Genomic DNA, 13699 nt, shown 5'->3' on the forward strand with positions numbered 1-13699 from the left:
GACCATTTTTTGTCCGCCTACTCCTACTCGATCGGTGGCACTCAAGTGTTCAAAAAAGAAATCATAGCATTCAAGCGAGCACCGTACGAAAATTGTGGCACTTATAGTATCCTTGTCCGCCTTAGCAATCGAAACCGTACTTTGTAATCACTTACAAGACCAAAATTACATTTTTAAAGATTTATTAAACATTGGAAATTGATTTGCAGCTCAATTTATATCCATCTAAAATTAGGAAAATGGAACAATTCCTAAAAGTGATTCTTTTCTTTTCGGGATATGTGTATCAGAAGTTGTAAAACTTCTTGCCAACGTTCAATTGATTCCTAAAGCTTACAAAAAACGTAATTAAATCATAAAACTTGTCAAATTGATGCAACCAAATCCTTCTTTTAACACTTTCAATTTGGCTAATGAAAAATGCTAACGTGACATTTTCAAATTATTTGTCACTCTTACTTGAATTTTTTTTTTTATTTCTACATTAGATCTTACTTAAATTAGATTAAAATATAAAAAGTGGAAAAGTTTTAAAGAAACCCTACTTGAAAAAAAAAAGAAAAAGGAAGAACGGCAAGCCCATACCAACGACGCCCTTACCGGAGAGGATTAGAAGAGGTTGTCGACCTCGAGTGAGGGTGACCCCTTGCCGACCTCGAGTGAGGGTGACCCCTTGCCGGCCTCGGGTGAGGCATTGTCGGCCCTAGGGGAGGGTCGGCCACCCTCGCCCAAGGCCGGTGATGGAAGGCCATATCACTCACTAGCGAGGGCTTTCTCATTTTTTGTTTTTTTTTAGTTTGGTTTTTTAAAATAAATATTTAAAATAATAAGATTCAAAGAGAAAAAATAAAAATTCTCATATAAGATAAAGAAAATAATTACAAAAAATTATCACATCGGTATTTTTTGTAAGTCAAAATTATAATGTTAATTGAAGAATTTAATTGCATTAATTAGATAAATTTTATGACTCGTTTGTGCTTTTTAATAGCTTTAAAATTTAATCCCAATTCCGTTAGAAGTTAATGTAATTATTTTTTTTTTAAGCAGGAGAAAAAGGGCTGAGTGCGAAAGAGCTTTTTTCAACAATGATCAAAGTTTCCCGCAAAACAAGCAGTTGCTGCAAGCATGGCAATCTTGTAAAAACACCAATGAACGGAAGGCAGATTTGGCAATTTACAAATTGCCCCATGCCAACTGGGCGTCTCGTCTCGTCTTCTTTCCGGACTACGCCCCAGTCGTCAGAGGAGCCTCATCACCAATTTTTTTTTTTTTCGTTTTTTTCCAAAGCCGAAATCTCTCAGTAAAATCAACAAAAACCTCCTACCCATTCGCGGAGAGACAGAGATCATCGTCGCCATCACCGAGATCGGATTTGACGTAGCGATCACTTCGACCACGTTCGATCGACGTACGGAATTCGAAACCTCAGACCATGTCTTCGGAGATGTCGAGCATGGATCCCGAAGGCATCGACGGCGTCCGCATGAGCTGGAACTTGTGGCCGCGCACCAAGGTCGAGGCCAGCAAGTGCGTGATCCCGCTCGCCGCCTGCATCGCCCCCTCCGCCCCCACCCCGACATCCCCACGCTCCCCTACGCGCCGCTCCGCTGCAAGACCTGCTCCGCCGTCCTCAACCCCTTCTCCCGGGTCGACTTCACCGCCAAGATCTGGATCTGCCCCTTCTGCTACCAGCGCAACCACTTCCCTCCCCACTACGCCGCCATCTCTGACACCAACCTCCCCGGCGAGCTCTACCCCCAATACACCACAATTCAGTACTCTCTCCCCTCCATGAACCCTAACAACCCCAACGATCCGCACTCCCAGGCCTCCCCCGTCTTCATCTTCGTTCTCGACACCTGCATGATCGAGGAGGAATTGGGCTTCGCCAAGTCAGCCCTCAAGCAGGCGATCGGGTTGTTGCCAGAGAACGCCCTCGTCGGGTTCGTCTCCTTCGGGACGCAGGTCCAGGTCCACGAGTTGGGGTTCTCTGAGATGTCTAAAGTTTATGTCTTTCGAGGTAGTAAGGAGACCGCAAAAGAGCAGGTCTTGGAGCAGCTGGGTCTCGGCGTTTCTGCGCGTAGTCGGGTGGGGGGCCCTGGTTTCCAGAAGGGGATGGCGCAAAATGGGTACCCAGGAGGTTCTGGTGTTACCCGGTTCTTGTTGCCTGCGTCCGAGTGCGAGTACACCCTCAATTCGGTGGGTTCTCCGTGCTTTAGCAGTCTGAATTATGGGTGAATCATTTATTGATCCATTGAGTTTGGTGCTTGTTTTGCAGTTGTTGGATGAATTGCAGACGGATCAGTGGCCTGTTGCACCAGGTAATCGGGCGGCGCGCTGCACCGGAGTTGCATTGAGTGTTGCGGCTGGATTAGTTGGGGCTTGTCTGCCTGGGACCGGAGCTCGGATAATTGCTTTGGTTGGAGGACCGTGCACTGAAGGACCAGGCACGGTGAGTTCATTCAGCTTGGTTTTTCCCCAGCACTTGTTGTCATTGCTTCAAGATATTTTGAGGCTGCAGTAGATCCTTGTTAAGGGATTAGAGCGAGTCAATTTAGCCCCATTGCACAGTCCGTGTTCAGGTGCTTGAGAGGCCAGAGGTATAGAAAAGGAAGTTGAGTTCTGTCAGTCAGTATTTGCAGATGAAAATAAGAGCCAGACTTACTTGAGCTTATTGACGTCTGGGGATGGGTGGAATTCTCTTGTTTTCCATTGACTTGATGGTTCAGATAATTCTTATGTTGCTCTAGTTACTCTTCTTATATTCTTCGCTTGTATGAGGTCTATGATTGATAATTACTGTTATTTGATTCATCCATGATTTTAATCTGTTTGTGATTGTATTAATTCTCTGTTCTGATATTTCTTTTGCCAAATACGTATTTCAATCTCCTGTGAGCATTGACAGTATATTTTGTTTAGTATTAATAGATCCCATAGTTGCATGCACCTTGATTTACATGGATAGAGATAGGTTGAAGGAAAAATGATGGTTCCTGTCTACATCTAGCAGTTGTTGAAAATCTGTCTACAAATATTTGCTCTTAGTATAAGTATAGATGAGTTTTTTCTTTTTTAGGTTTAAGGATGTTCTCTTATGCGATGAGAATTTCCTCATATGTTGATCTTTTTGAGGGTGGGGTTTTTTTTGTGGGGGGGGGAATTCTGGAGAGGAGGGATGATTATTCTGTCGGTTTACTTTCTCATTATTCGTGTAGTGAATTAAGATGGTTAATCATGCTGGATTTTACAGATTGTATCCAAAGACTTATCGGATCCTGTACGCTCACATAAAGATCTCGACAAAGATGCTGCACCATATTTCAAGAAGGCGGTCAAATTTTATGATAATCTTGCTAAGCAGCTGGTCAGCCAGGGCCATGTCTTAGATCTTTTCGCATCAGCCCTTGATCAGGTATATCAGTCAGCCTATGCATCATAAAATTTGAAGGATGATACAGTTTTCCCTGTGATCTCCATCACATTCATCAGACTTTTAAATTATTCGAAGCACTTGGTCAAAAACATATTCTGAATTCTGTCCATAAAGATTTTTTGCAGTGGACATAACAAAGTCGATTTACATGCTGCTTGCTGTAACACTTGGATGAATCTATGATTCAAACCTTGCATCCGCTGCCATATGTATAGAAATCTCCATAGACTAGTAGACTTTGTGGCTTCCACCATACAACTTAAATCAGTCCAGAAATTAAACTTTACAGTATGCTGTCTGTTTATTCTGTATTTCTGTCACCCTAGGCGCACTAAATGACTGTGTAGACTACATGGAACCTTTCCGAAAATGTAAGTAGGCTGGCAAGTCAACATGCAGACGGACATGGTCTAATGTACATTTTCAAGTATACATACTAATAGTCACTGTTAATAAATTTAGTGACTACCCGATATAAGTGTAACAATGATCTATGGTACACATATGGGCTGTCAAACTCAGGTATGCAAATCTAATTGGTGCAGACACTTCATCTGGAGTGTAGTTCTGAACATTTCTGTGGATTACCAAGGACCTGCCATAAAGTTAAATAGGTCACATAAAACTCTCCAGAAAACATGTCTCCATGCATAAGTTCAATGATGGAGAAAACCTTGGTCTAGTATACACTCCATAGACTAGCAATAAAAAGTCCATTAGTCATAAACCTTGACTAGTTGTGTAGGACCATATCACGAATTGAGCTAAGATGCAAGTTCTTACGCTCATTTAACAAATTTACCACATAGAAAGAACCTGTGTTCATCTTATGTGTACATATGCTACTACTGTTAACCTAAGTAGAAGTCAGAAGTAGCTGCTAAGTGCTTGTAGATTGGGTTGTTTTCTTAAAAATAAGAGATTTATTGTCTCCTAAATTTGCCTGCAAGGGTTTATTTAGGTGATTTCAAAATCGAGCAACTTGAAGAGAGAAGATTTTGGGTTTGCTTCACCTCGGAGAGTTTGATTGAATGGATGGTGAACATGACCAAAGTAAAACTAGAAATCCTGATTGGAGGTAGAGATTTTGCTTTTGAACCTACATACTAGTAGATAAAGGTATCAAACTGATTAGGCAGGTGAGATTTTCTCCATTTTGTATAGGAGAGTTACTTGTGGCCACTGTAGAAATAGTGGTGAACCATCATCTCTACTGCCGGTGCGTTCCTCTCGCATCACAACTGTTGTGAAGTGACGATTTATAACAGTAAAGTAGATACATCAAATTTACATGGAATACTTGATGTGACTTGCGTTCATGGAGAGAGATAGCCGAGAGTCGCTAAGAAATTCAGGGGAGGTTACATGGTTAAGTTTTTGAACTTACCTCTAGCCCCTATATCGAAATTTTTAGCACACCCTAGATAGGCGACAAAAAACAAAAATCCTGGAGCTGAAAAGTGAACTTACTATCAGGTCGTGTTGGCCTTGGCCCCATCCCTCCATCTCCATGATAGATCACTTGGAAATTTCAGTTTGTGTTTTCCTTTTACTTTTCTTGGATCGGGATACCAAATTGGTTCACAACCCACGATATTGGATTACAAAAAAATGAGCTGTAAGATCAAATTATGGATAGAACGGTGCCCAAATAGGGAATTGTCGAGGTTGGGCAGTATTTCAGCAGCCACTGTTGCATGAAGTAATAAGTTTTTTGTTACCCCCCTCAACTAATGGTATTATGTGCTTCATTTATGTTATAATGTTTGTCAAAAAGAAGATTTTTTTGGTATTATCTTTGCTTTATTTTTCTTCAGACTGAACAGAGGCAGTGTGATTGAGAACTAGAATGATGTTGTACATAGGCATATCAGCACTTGTATTGATTAAAGTGGTTACGTGTGCTTAGAATGCTTTTTGCATTGTTTTGCTCAGATTGCAATATTGCTATCGTGAGCATATGCTTGTCTCTGGATGATGTCTAAAATGAGAGCACCACCATGAAAGTGCCAGATGCCTTTCGGGCATTGAATGACTACTTCTAAAAGTTCTCCAGGAGTTTCTGACTGGTTGCGCATTTATTCTTGACTTTTTTCCTTAATCTAATGGCTTCCATTTTCTTCCTTTGTTAGGTTGGGGTTGCGGAAATGAAAGTTGCCGTTGAAAGAACCGGTGGTCTGGTTGTTTTAGCAGAAAGTTTTGGTCATTCTGTATTTAAGGACTCTTTCAAACGTGTATTTGAAGATGGGGAACAATCTCTTGGACTTTGCTTCAAGTAAGTTTCTTTGATCTCTCTTCATTGTTCAGTTTTAATAGTGGTTGCTTCCTGTTAGAGATTGGTGCAAGCTAAGTTTGTTGCAATTCCTTTGGCAATCTTTGTGCATTTGGAGATGATATGTTTTTCCATTGCTAAAGATGATATATGTGATATGTGGTTTGTAGGTGTTCTAAAATTTCTAGCTTATGGATGGTGTCTTATTGTATTCTTCTTCTCTTGATTTCTTTTATTTGTTTGTATTTGAGCAGAACCATTACATTAAGACTCAATCACTTTACTGGTTCCAAGTACAAGCCAATGCTTTCCTTCTATTGTCATGTACGAATTGGAGAAGTAAATCTGTTAGGGGACGCATTCAGAAATTTTCCTCAATAGGGCCTAACTCCATGCTAACTTAGCACTGATCCACTTGATTGAATTTCAAGAAGTATTGTTACTCATACTCTTATGCTAAAAAGTTGGGTAAGCATAATAAGAAGCAGATTCTTTTTGTGTGGAACCACTGAATGGTCATAATTGAACTACTATCTATTATGTGCTCTTCAGTGATGCAACCTTCAGCAATAGATAATAACTTGCACAAATCACCAACTTTAGAGATTTTATTGGGGTTTTGATTAAAGAATTTTTAAAAATGAAACTACAGAGTTAATTTTGTAAAATGAGTGAGATCAACTGCCCCTACTCCTTTTTGTGTTGATCTGTTCTTGTCAGTTGCTGAGTTTTGGTATCACACTTGGCTCAGGCGTTTAATTCATTGAAGGTGCTTTCTCTCCCGTGCCTTAGGTATCTAACATGTACAAATCTTCATAGCTTAGGTAAAGGTTTTTTACGGGGTGTTAGTCTAAGCTCATAACATGGACTCATCGTGGCAGCTAGATCCCGGCCATGGCTATATCTTGTGCACATTATACCTAATCCTTCTACAAGAAATCTTTTGGAGTGTGTAATGTTTTGGTGATTGTAGCCTGTTCTTCATGTGTACATCTTCTTGGGGCATACGTATTCGTGTGGACAGGAAATTATCTCCCATCTTGTGTTGGTATTGAAAAATATGCTGCCATGGTCCCATTGACTAACCATGTGAATGGCCAAGATGCGAAACACTAGCTAATTATCAAGTTCTTTTTCTTGTACTTTTGCAGTGGCACACTTGAGATAAACTGCTCCAAGGACATCAAAATAGAGGGTATTCTTGGACCTTGCACATCTTTGGAGAAGGTAGGGAACCTCCCAAGTTGCTTAAAGATTGTATATTTTGTGGATGAGGTTTGGTTAGAATGTGAGTTGCTCTATGTGCGTTGCAGAAAGGACCCGCTGTGGCAGACACAGTCACTGGGGAGGGTGGCACTACAGCATGGAAAATGTGTGGCCTTGACAAGAGTACTTGCTTTACTGTCTTGTTTGATCTTTCATCCAGTGAACGCTCTGCATCTCCTGGAACTGTAAACCCACAATTGTATCTGCAGTTCCTCACAAGGTACTACAAGTGACTCATTTTGATGAGAAACTTGAATATTTCTGCTCCTTTTATGCTTTTGCAACTTCCACTCATTGATGGACTTGTATGATGTATTAATTGTAGTTATCAGAACCCTGAAGGTCAATCAATGCTTAGAGTTACAACAGTCACTCGGACATGGATAGACAGTTCTGTGAGCTCTGAGGTATCTGCTTATACTTAACAGGAATATTTTGAAAGCCAAAGGGGACATTTTTCTTCGTCAATTTGTTGATGAAAGTCCCCATTAGTCCCTTGATCTTTTGCTGGATCTTGTAGTTGATTGACCGATCAAGTAATGTATTTTGCCTACTACTTGCACTAGCTTCCATATCTGCGAACATTGTGCATCCCCATTTTCTCTTTTGTTCATTTATACTACTTCATACATCTCACAGTTCCGTCAATGTGGTAATTGGAGGACATTCACATTCATAGTACTATTTGTCCACTTCAAACTTACCATTATGAAAGTGCCATCGTCACCTAATTTTCTTTTCTGGTCACAACTGTGCAATGCTAGTGTTTCTGTATCGTCTTGAGCAATTTCCATCTACTCACCTTCTATCCAAGTCTTTTGTCATTGGCTTCATGATTTCATGTTGATTGAAACTGCATCTGGACTTCTGACATGATTTGGTAGCCTGAATAGTCAGATATTTATTTCTGACTCTGTAAGAACTAATGACAATAGATCTGGAGTGTATTCTTTTCTTTCAGATCTATGTGGACGTCCTACTAGTCTTCTCTAATTGTCAGAGTTGACTGTTTGAATTTTCCTTGGTTAACTGCAAAAAAATCTGCTACCAGGACCTGGTACAAGGCTTTGATCAGGAGACAGCTGCTGTGGTAATGGCAAGAATAGCTTCCTTCAAAATGGAATCGGAGGTAAAGAAACTCTGTGCCTCTTAAGTGTGTGTAATCTCGTCAAAAGTTCATTTTCCTGGTCATCTAAAATAAAAACGTATCATGTATAATGCTATGTTGAGATTATTGAGCCAAAATTAGGAAAGAAATGATGAGAATCTGATTTGGTGGTGTTCCTTCCCTTGTTTCTTGTCAGCTGGAGAATTGGCTTGCATGCCCCTAATTTCCAAATTTATTTTGCCGAGTATCCTTTTCTTACTGCTCCTTGTTGCCTGGTCTCTGGTCATCCTTTTCCTAATTTTTCCTTTCATCGAAGCAGGAAGGATTTGATGCTACTCGGTGGTTGGATAGGAAACTTATTCGCATATGTTCCAAGTTTGGCGACTATCGAAAGGATGATCCAGCATCCTTTACATTAAATCCTTGTTTCTCATTGTTTCCTCAATTTTTGTTCAATCTACGGCGGTCGCAGTTTGTACAGGTAATCGTGGTGTCTCTTAGTGAAAGATTTTGGCTTGACAGATCTTATTAAGGAGGCCTTTGTGTGTTTGGCAGGTTTTCAACAATAGTCCAGATGAGACTGCTTACTTTCGGATGCTATTAAACCGTGAAAACATTGCTAATGCTGCAGTCATGATTCAACCATCACTTATATCATATTCATTCAATTCATTACCAGCGCCGGCTTTGCTGGATGTAGCTTCCATAGCAGCTGATCGTATTCTATTGCTAGACTCGTATTTTAGCGTTGTCGTTTTCCATGGAATGACGATAGCTCAATGGCGTAACATGGGGTACCAGAATCAACCAGAGCATCAGGTTTGTTCTCTGACTTGCCATGTGATGGGTATTGGAATGCTCATACCCAAAGCTAATTTGCTTTCTGTTCCCCTAAAATTTGTAAACGCCATATAAGATGGGAAATATGGGCTTTGTACTATTTGTTAAGAAGACTACCGCTGTGCTTTTCCTGTTTTGGTCGGGGGGGAGTGAGGTAGAGCTCCTGGGACTACTTTTCCTGTATATCTGGGTTCTCAATGAAACACAATAAGTTAATTCAACACCTAAAGGGAATTTTTCGGATGTCGTCTCTTTTATTAGCATTGTGTAAATTTTAAGGTAAGGTTTCAGTTTAGAGTGTAAAAGATGCAAAGTAATGACAGTAGGGCATCTTGCTTTTGTTGCAACTCAGTCATTGATAATTTGCTGCAGTAAAGTATAATGCTGACACTTTATGTTTAATATCCAATGAGTTTATGAATGATTCTAGCTGCGCTCTTGTGCAAATTTGATTTGTTTTTTGGTTTCTGGCTACTGATCTCAAGACTCGGACCATTAGAGAAGCACATTACTATTTTTCTGTAGGCTCATGCTATTCTTGGTTAAAACATTTTTGTTCTTAACATGAACGAGCTCCAGTGACAATTTTCTTTTTAGTCTCAAGAGCATACAAAAGTCTTAGCTTTAGACTTGCTTTAGAGAACTTTATGTTGTAAATCTTCGGGGAGAGTTTAATGCTTTTGAAGATAAGTGATTATTCTAGGTGAAACTTTTGTCTATTTGTCTTCGCTTTATCACACAAAAATAGACATTACAGGAGAATAGTGAAGGTAAATTAGTAATAAGGGCCCAATCTTAAGCCTTTCTTTCTAGCCTAACTTTTTAACTTTTCAAAATGGTGCATGTACTTAAATAACTCCAGCACTTCAAATTTAGCTTTTGCAGTCTGGCAGATTAATTTGCCTCAATTGTGTTGTCTAACACAAATATTTCTAGAAATGTCAAGCGAGGTTTTTATAATGGAAACTTAAGTACCCTGGTTTGCCGATTTTGTTAACTTGATCAACCTATGTTTTATGTTAACCGACCTGATTGAGCTTATTTAGGATACAATTGATGGAAACCCTCATTAACTGAATTGCCTACTATCCAGAAGCCATGTCATTGCTTAGATACTGTTGATTCCCTAACTAATACGTGAAAATGTTAATGACAGACTGAAGCAGACTACTTTTGATGTACTAATCAGGTAGATGGTTTTGATAAGATGTAACCTTGTGCTGGAATTGAAAGTATAACCAAAGTATGGGCTTTTTCTTGTTTATTTCATTTACCTGGAAATAGCTCATGTGGTGGGGAGATTTGTTCAAGTGGCTTTATTAGTGAATGTTTCTCAGGTTGGGTTTCAACCTAAAGACAGACTGTCTTTCTGATTCGGTATTGTTCCTGATTTGATAAAACAGGGGATTTACATGGGAAGACTCGTGTTGGTGAAAGTTTTGATTAAAAAAATTCGCTTGATGTTTATGTTTATGTAATTCTTTTTCAAGTGGTGTTGCTGGAATCTGATATGGTGCCACTGAACTGTGTGGTTCTAGTAAATACTAATCCTAAATGCTTGTAGTAAGCACATACATTATTTAAGACTTAAATCTACGTGGTAAGATATATCACGACATTGATTGAGACTTTTTGGTCTGTTCTGCTGCCTTTGTGTAACTTAACATTACAAATATACAGTATATGATTTGATCGGTTGGTATCTAGGCCAAAGTTCAAGCAAATCCTTTGGGGCATGCTGCCTAGTGCTGCTTTTGGCTAAGCCATAACTTTAGATGTCCCATCTGACTGTGTTTCCTACTTACAGGCATTTGCACAACTATTGCGAGCTCCTCATGATGATGCGCAGATGATCATTCATGAACGGTTTCCTGTTCCCAGATTGGTTATATGTGATCAGCATGGATCACAGGTTAGTACTTTTATCTACTTCCTATTTTGCCTTGCTACGGTCCCTCATTCTAAAACATTTCGTTTTGTTTCTTGTGCTTATTCTTTTGACATAATATAAAAAATTACTGTCTCAATGTTTGACATTATGTGTGTTTTGTTCTCTGTCAAGCCAAAGAGACTATTTATTAAAAGTACTTAGAAGCTTATTTTGAAATTGCATACGGGTTTAGTGTCTGTTTCGAATGGTCATATTGTTTTATTTTTCATTTTTGCTTGAGGACATTCAGCCTATGTAGAAAGTTAACAGCCTTTGGCTTGACATACATTCCTTGTAGTTTTGGCCTCAATTCTCTGCATAACTGCGAATTAATAACTTGCACTGTGCCCTCAATTGTCCCAGAAGTCTCTGATTTGGTGTTAGATATCATTTCTTTTTTTAGTGAACTCAGTTTCTATTCTCTCTTGCATTACGAGCAGGCGAGGTTCTTATTGGCAAAGTTGAACCCATCAGCCACATACAATAACGCCCACGAAATGACTGCTGGGTCGGACGTGATTTTCACCGATGATGTGAGCCTTCAAGTTTTCATCGAACACCTTCAGAGGCTGGCTGTGCAATCCTAGAGGCAGCAATAGAGCTTTGAGAGTTTGAGCATTATAGGGTCCTTTAATTGTTTCCTCCTTGCCCTCTTGCATTTGAAATTTTTTGTTTTTGTTTTTTAAGATGAGATTTGTGACCCTACGACGAATACATCAGCAAAGAGAATAATATAGGCACAAGTAATTCTTTAGGGTCTTTTGGGGGGGTTGCTTTGGAGGAACTTGCTTCCCGGAGAGATGATTGAAGGGTTTTTGGTTAAGTTTGTAAGGGAAGAAAGGAACGACAGAAAGTAATGTAAGATATTTGGTCTGACATCCTTTTTCTTTGTTTTGTATTAATTCACATTGGATGGATTTTGTGGGTGGTTTTTTGTTCTTCTCTTTCAATGGTTTCTCTGGGATTTTGTATCAATGGTCATGGTATTCTGTTATTGCATTCTGCTATAGTTGATCAAGAATTCTGTTTCGAGAGTTGTGCTTAAGACGTAGGCAATCTGCAGGGATGCTGAAGAGATAAACATAGTGCTCCGTTTCAGTGAAAAATTTCTGAAAAATTCTAATTTGTCGAGACGTGGCATTTCTTATGACAATATTGCAGTTTATGTGGAATTGCCCGTCGAACTGAATTCGATTTGGGAGTGATTGAAACAGAACCGAATTGAATGATGGTTTGCAACTGAACCAGATCGGACCGAATTGGTTTCATTTTGTATCAAGTTAATTTCGGTTATTCCCAAAGCTTGGGACTTTGTTTGATTTGTACTTTGTGATTGCATGTTTATCTTCCTACTTCGGTTGCTATGCGCCTTTTTTTTTTTTTTCTTGGGTTGGGTGGTTGGTATGGTTCCAAACTGGAATTCCAGCAGTTCGGTTCAATGGCTTGATGTGAGTCATACTGATGCGTCTCTTTTGACTGGCTTTGTGGTAAAAAAATTAGTTTGAAATAACTTTATTACGGATGTACAAATTTGGAATTTTTCATGGTTGTTATCAATAAAAAAGAGCACTTAGTTTATTTATGAGATGAAAAAGGAATATTTATAGGTTTAGAGTTAAGCTTAGTACAATTACATATATAACTTTAACTTGTTAATATTCTAAAGTAATAAATCCGATACTCTCCTTTAAGTTGGAGCGTACATATCAAAAATGCTAACTTATGACAAATATATGAAATTCGCCCACGTCGAAGAGGTTTTGTGAAAATATATGCTAGTTGCTCTTCGTAACGTGTGTGCACCAATCGTATGTCTTCACAGTTCATCTTTTTGCGAACAAAATGACAGTCCACTTCTATAGGCTTCGTTCGCTCATGAAACACTGGATTGCTAGCAATATGAACAGTAGACTAATTATCATAGCAGAGAGTAGATAATGCGGTCATAGGCAATCCAATCTCAGCTAACAACATACGAACCCATTGAAGTTCACTTGCAACATTAGCCATTGCACGATACTCAGCCTCTACACTAGACTGAAAAATAACAGACTACTTCTTACTTTTCCACAACACAAGGTTACCACCAAGGAAGACACAGTATCCCGAAGTAGATCGGCGATTCACGGGGCAACCAGCCCAATCTGCATTAGAATATCCCGTCACCTCCAAAGACTCGGGGTTAGAATAACCAGCTATACAAAGATGACCTTGATCACACAACACAAGTCCTTGACCTAGAGCTTCCTTCAAATGTCGAACTATTTGTAGAGCGGCTTGCCAATTAGTAGTACGAGAAGAGCTCATAAATTGACTCACTACACTAACAACAAATGAAATATCCGAACGAGTAATGGTAAGATAATTTAACTTGCCTACTAACCGACGATACTTCTCTGGATCGTGAAGAAGTTCTTCGTGTTCATTATCAAACCTCACTCCAAGGTCCATAGGTGTGTCACCAGGTTTAGCATAATGTAAACCAACCTTCTTAAAAATGTCAAAGGTATACTTTATTTGGGAGAGAGCAATACTGCCGTTAGCATCATATAAGTCTTTAGTGTTGAACTCCTTCCGTAGAAACGGCTTGAGTTGCTATATGCTTTCAACATCACTTCCCGTGATAATGATATCATCAATATATATAACAAGATAACAATAGCCTTTTGAAGAGGACATACTAAATACTGAGTGATTCACACTGCACCGATGCATGCCAAAAGTGATAATTGCATCACTGAAACAACCAAACCAAGCATGAGGAGATTGGTTACATCCATAAAGAACTTTTCGTAACCTGCACGCCTTCTCTTCTTGAGCAACAAACCCAAGTGGTTGCTCCAT

The 13699-nt window shown here is 39.4% G+C and overlaps 1 protein-coding gene across 1 annotated transcript; it reads left to right on the plus strand.

Annotated features, from left to right (window-relative positions):
• Positions 1–1288: 1288 nt before the first annotated feature.
• LOC115742085 (protein transport protein SEC23-like) lies at positions 1289–11873 on the plus strand. Its single transcript, XM_030676195.2, is given in 13 exon segments — positions 1289–1559; positions 1562–2202; positions 2282–2455; positions 3257–3418; positions 5572–5714; positions 6863–6938; positions 7025–7197; positions 7303–7384; positions 8029–8106; positions 8405–8566; positions 8641–8904; positions 10733–10837; positions 11296–11873. Coding segments are annotated over 13 exon segments (2331 nt in total). The 5' UTR covers positions 1289–1435; the 3' UTR covers positions 11443–11873.
• The last annotated feature ends 1826 nt before the right edge of the window (positions 11874–13699 follow it).

Source organism: Rhodamnia argentea, chromosome 11, assembly GCF_020921035.1.
Source record: "Rhodamnia argentea isolate NSW1041297 chromosome 11, ASM2092103v1, whole genome shotgun sequence".
Taxonomy (NCBI): Eukaryota; Viridiplantae; Streptophyta; class Magnoliopsida; order Myrtales; family Myrtaceae; genus Rhodamnia; species Rhodamnia argentea.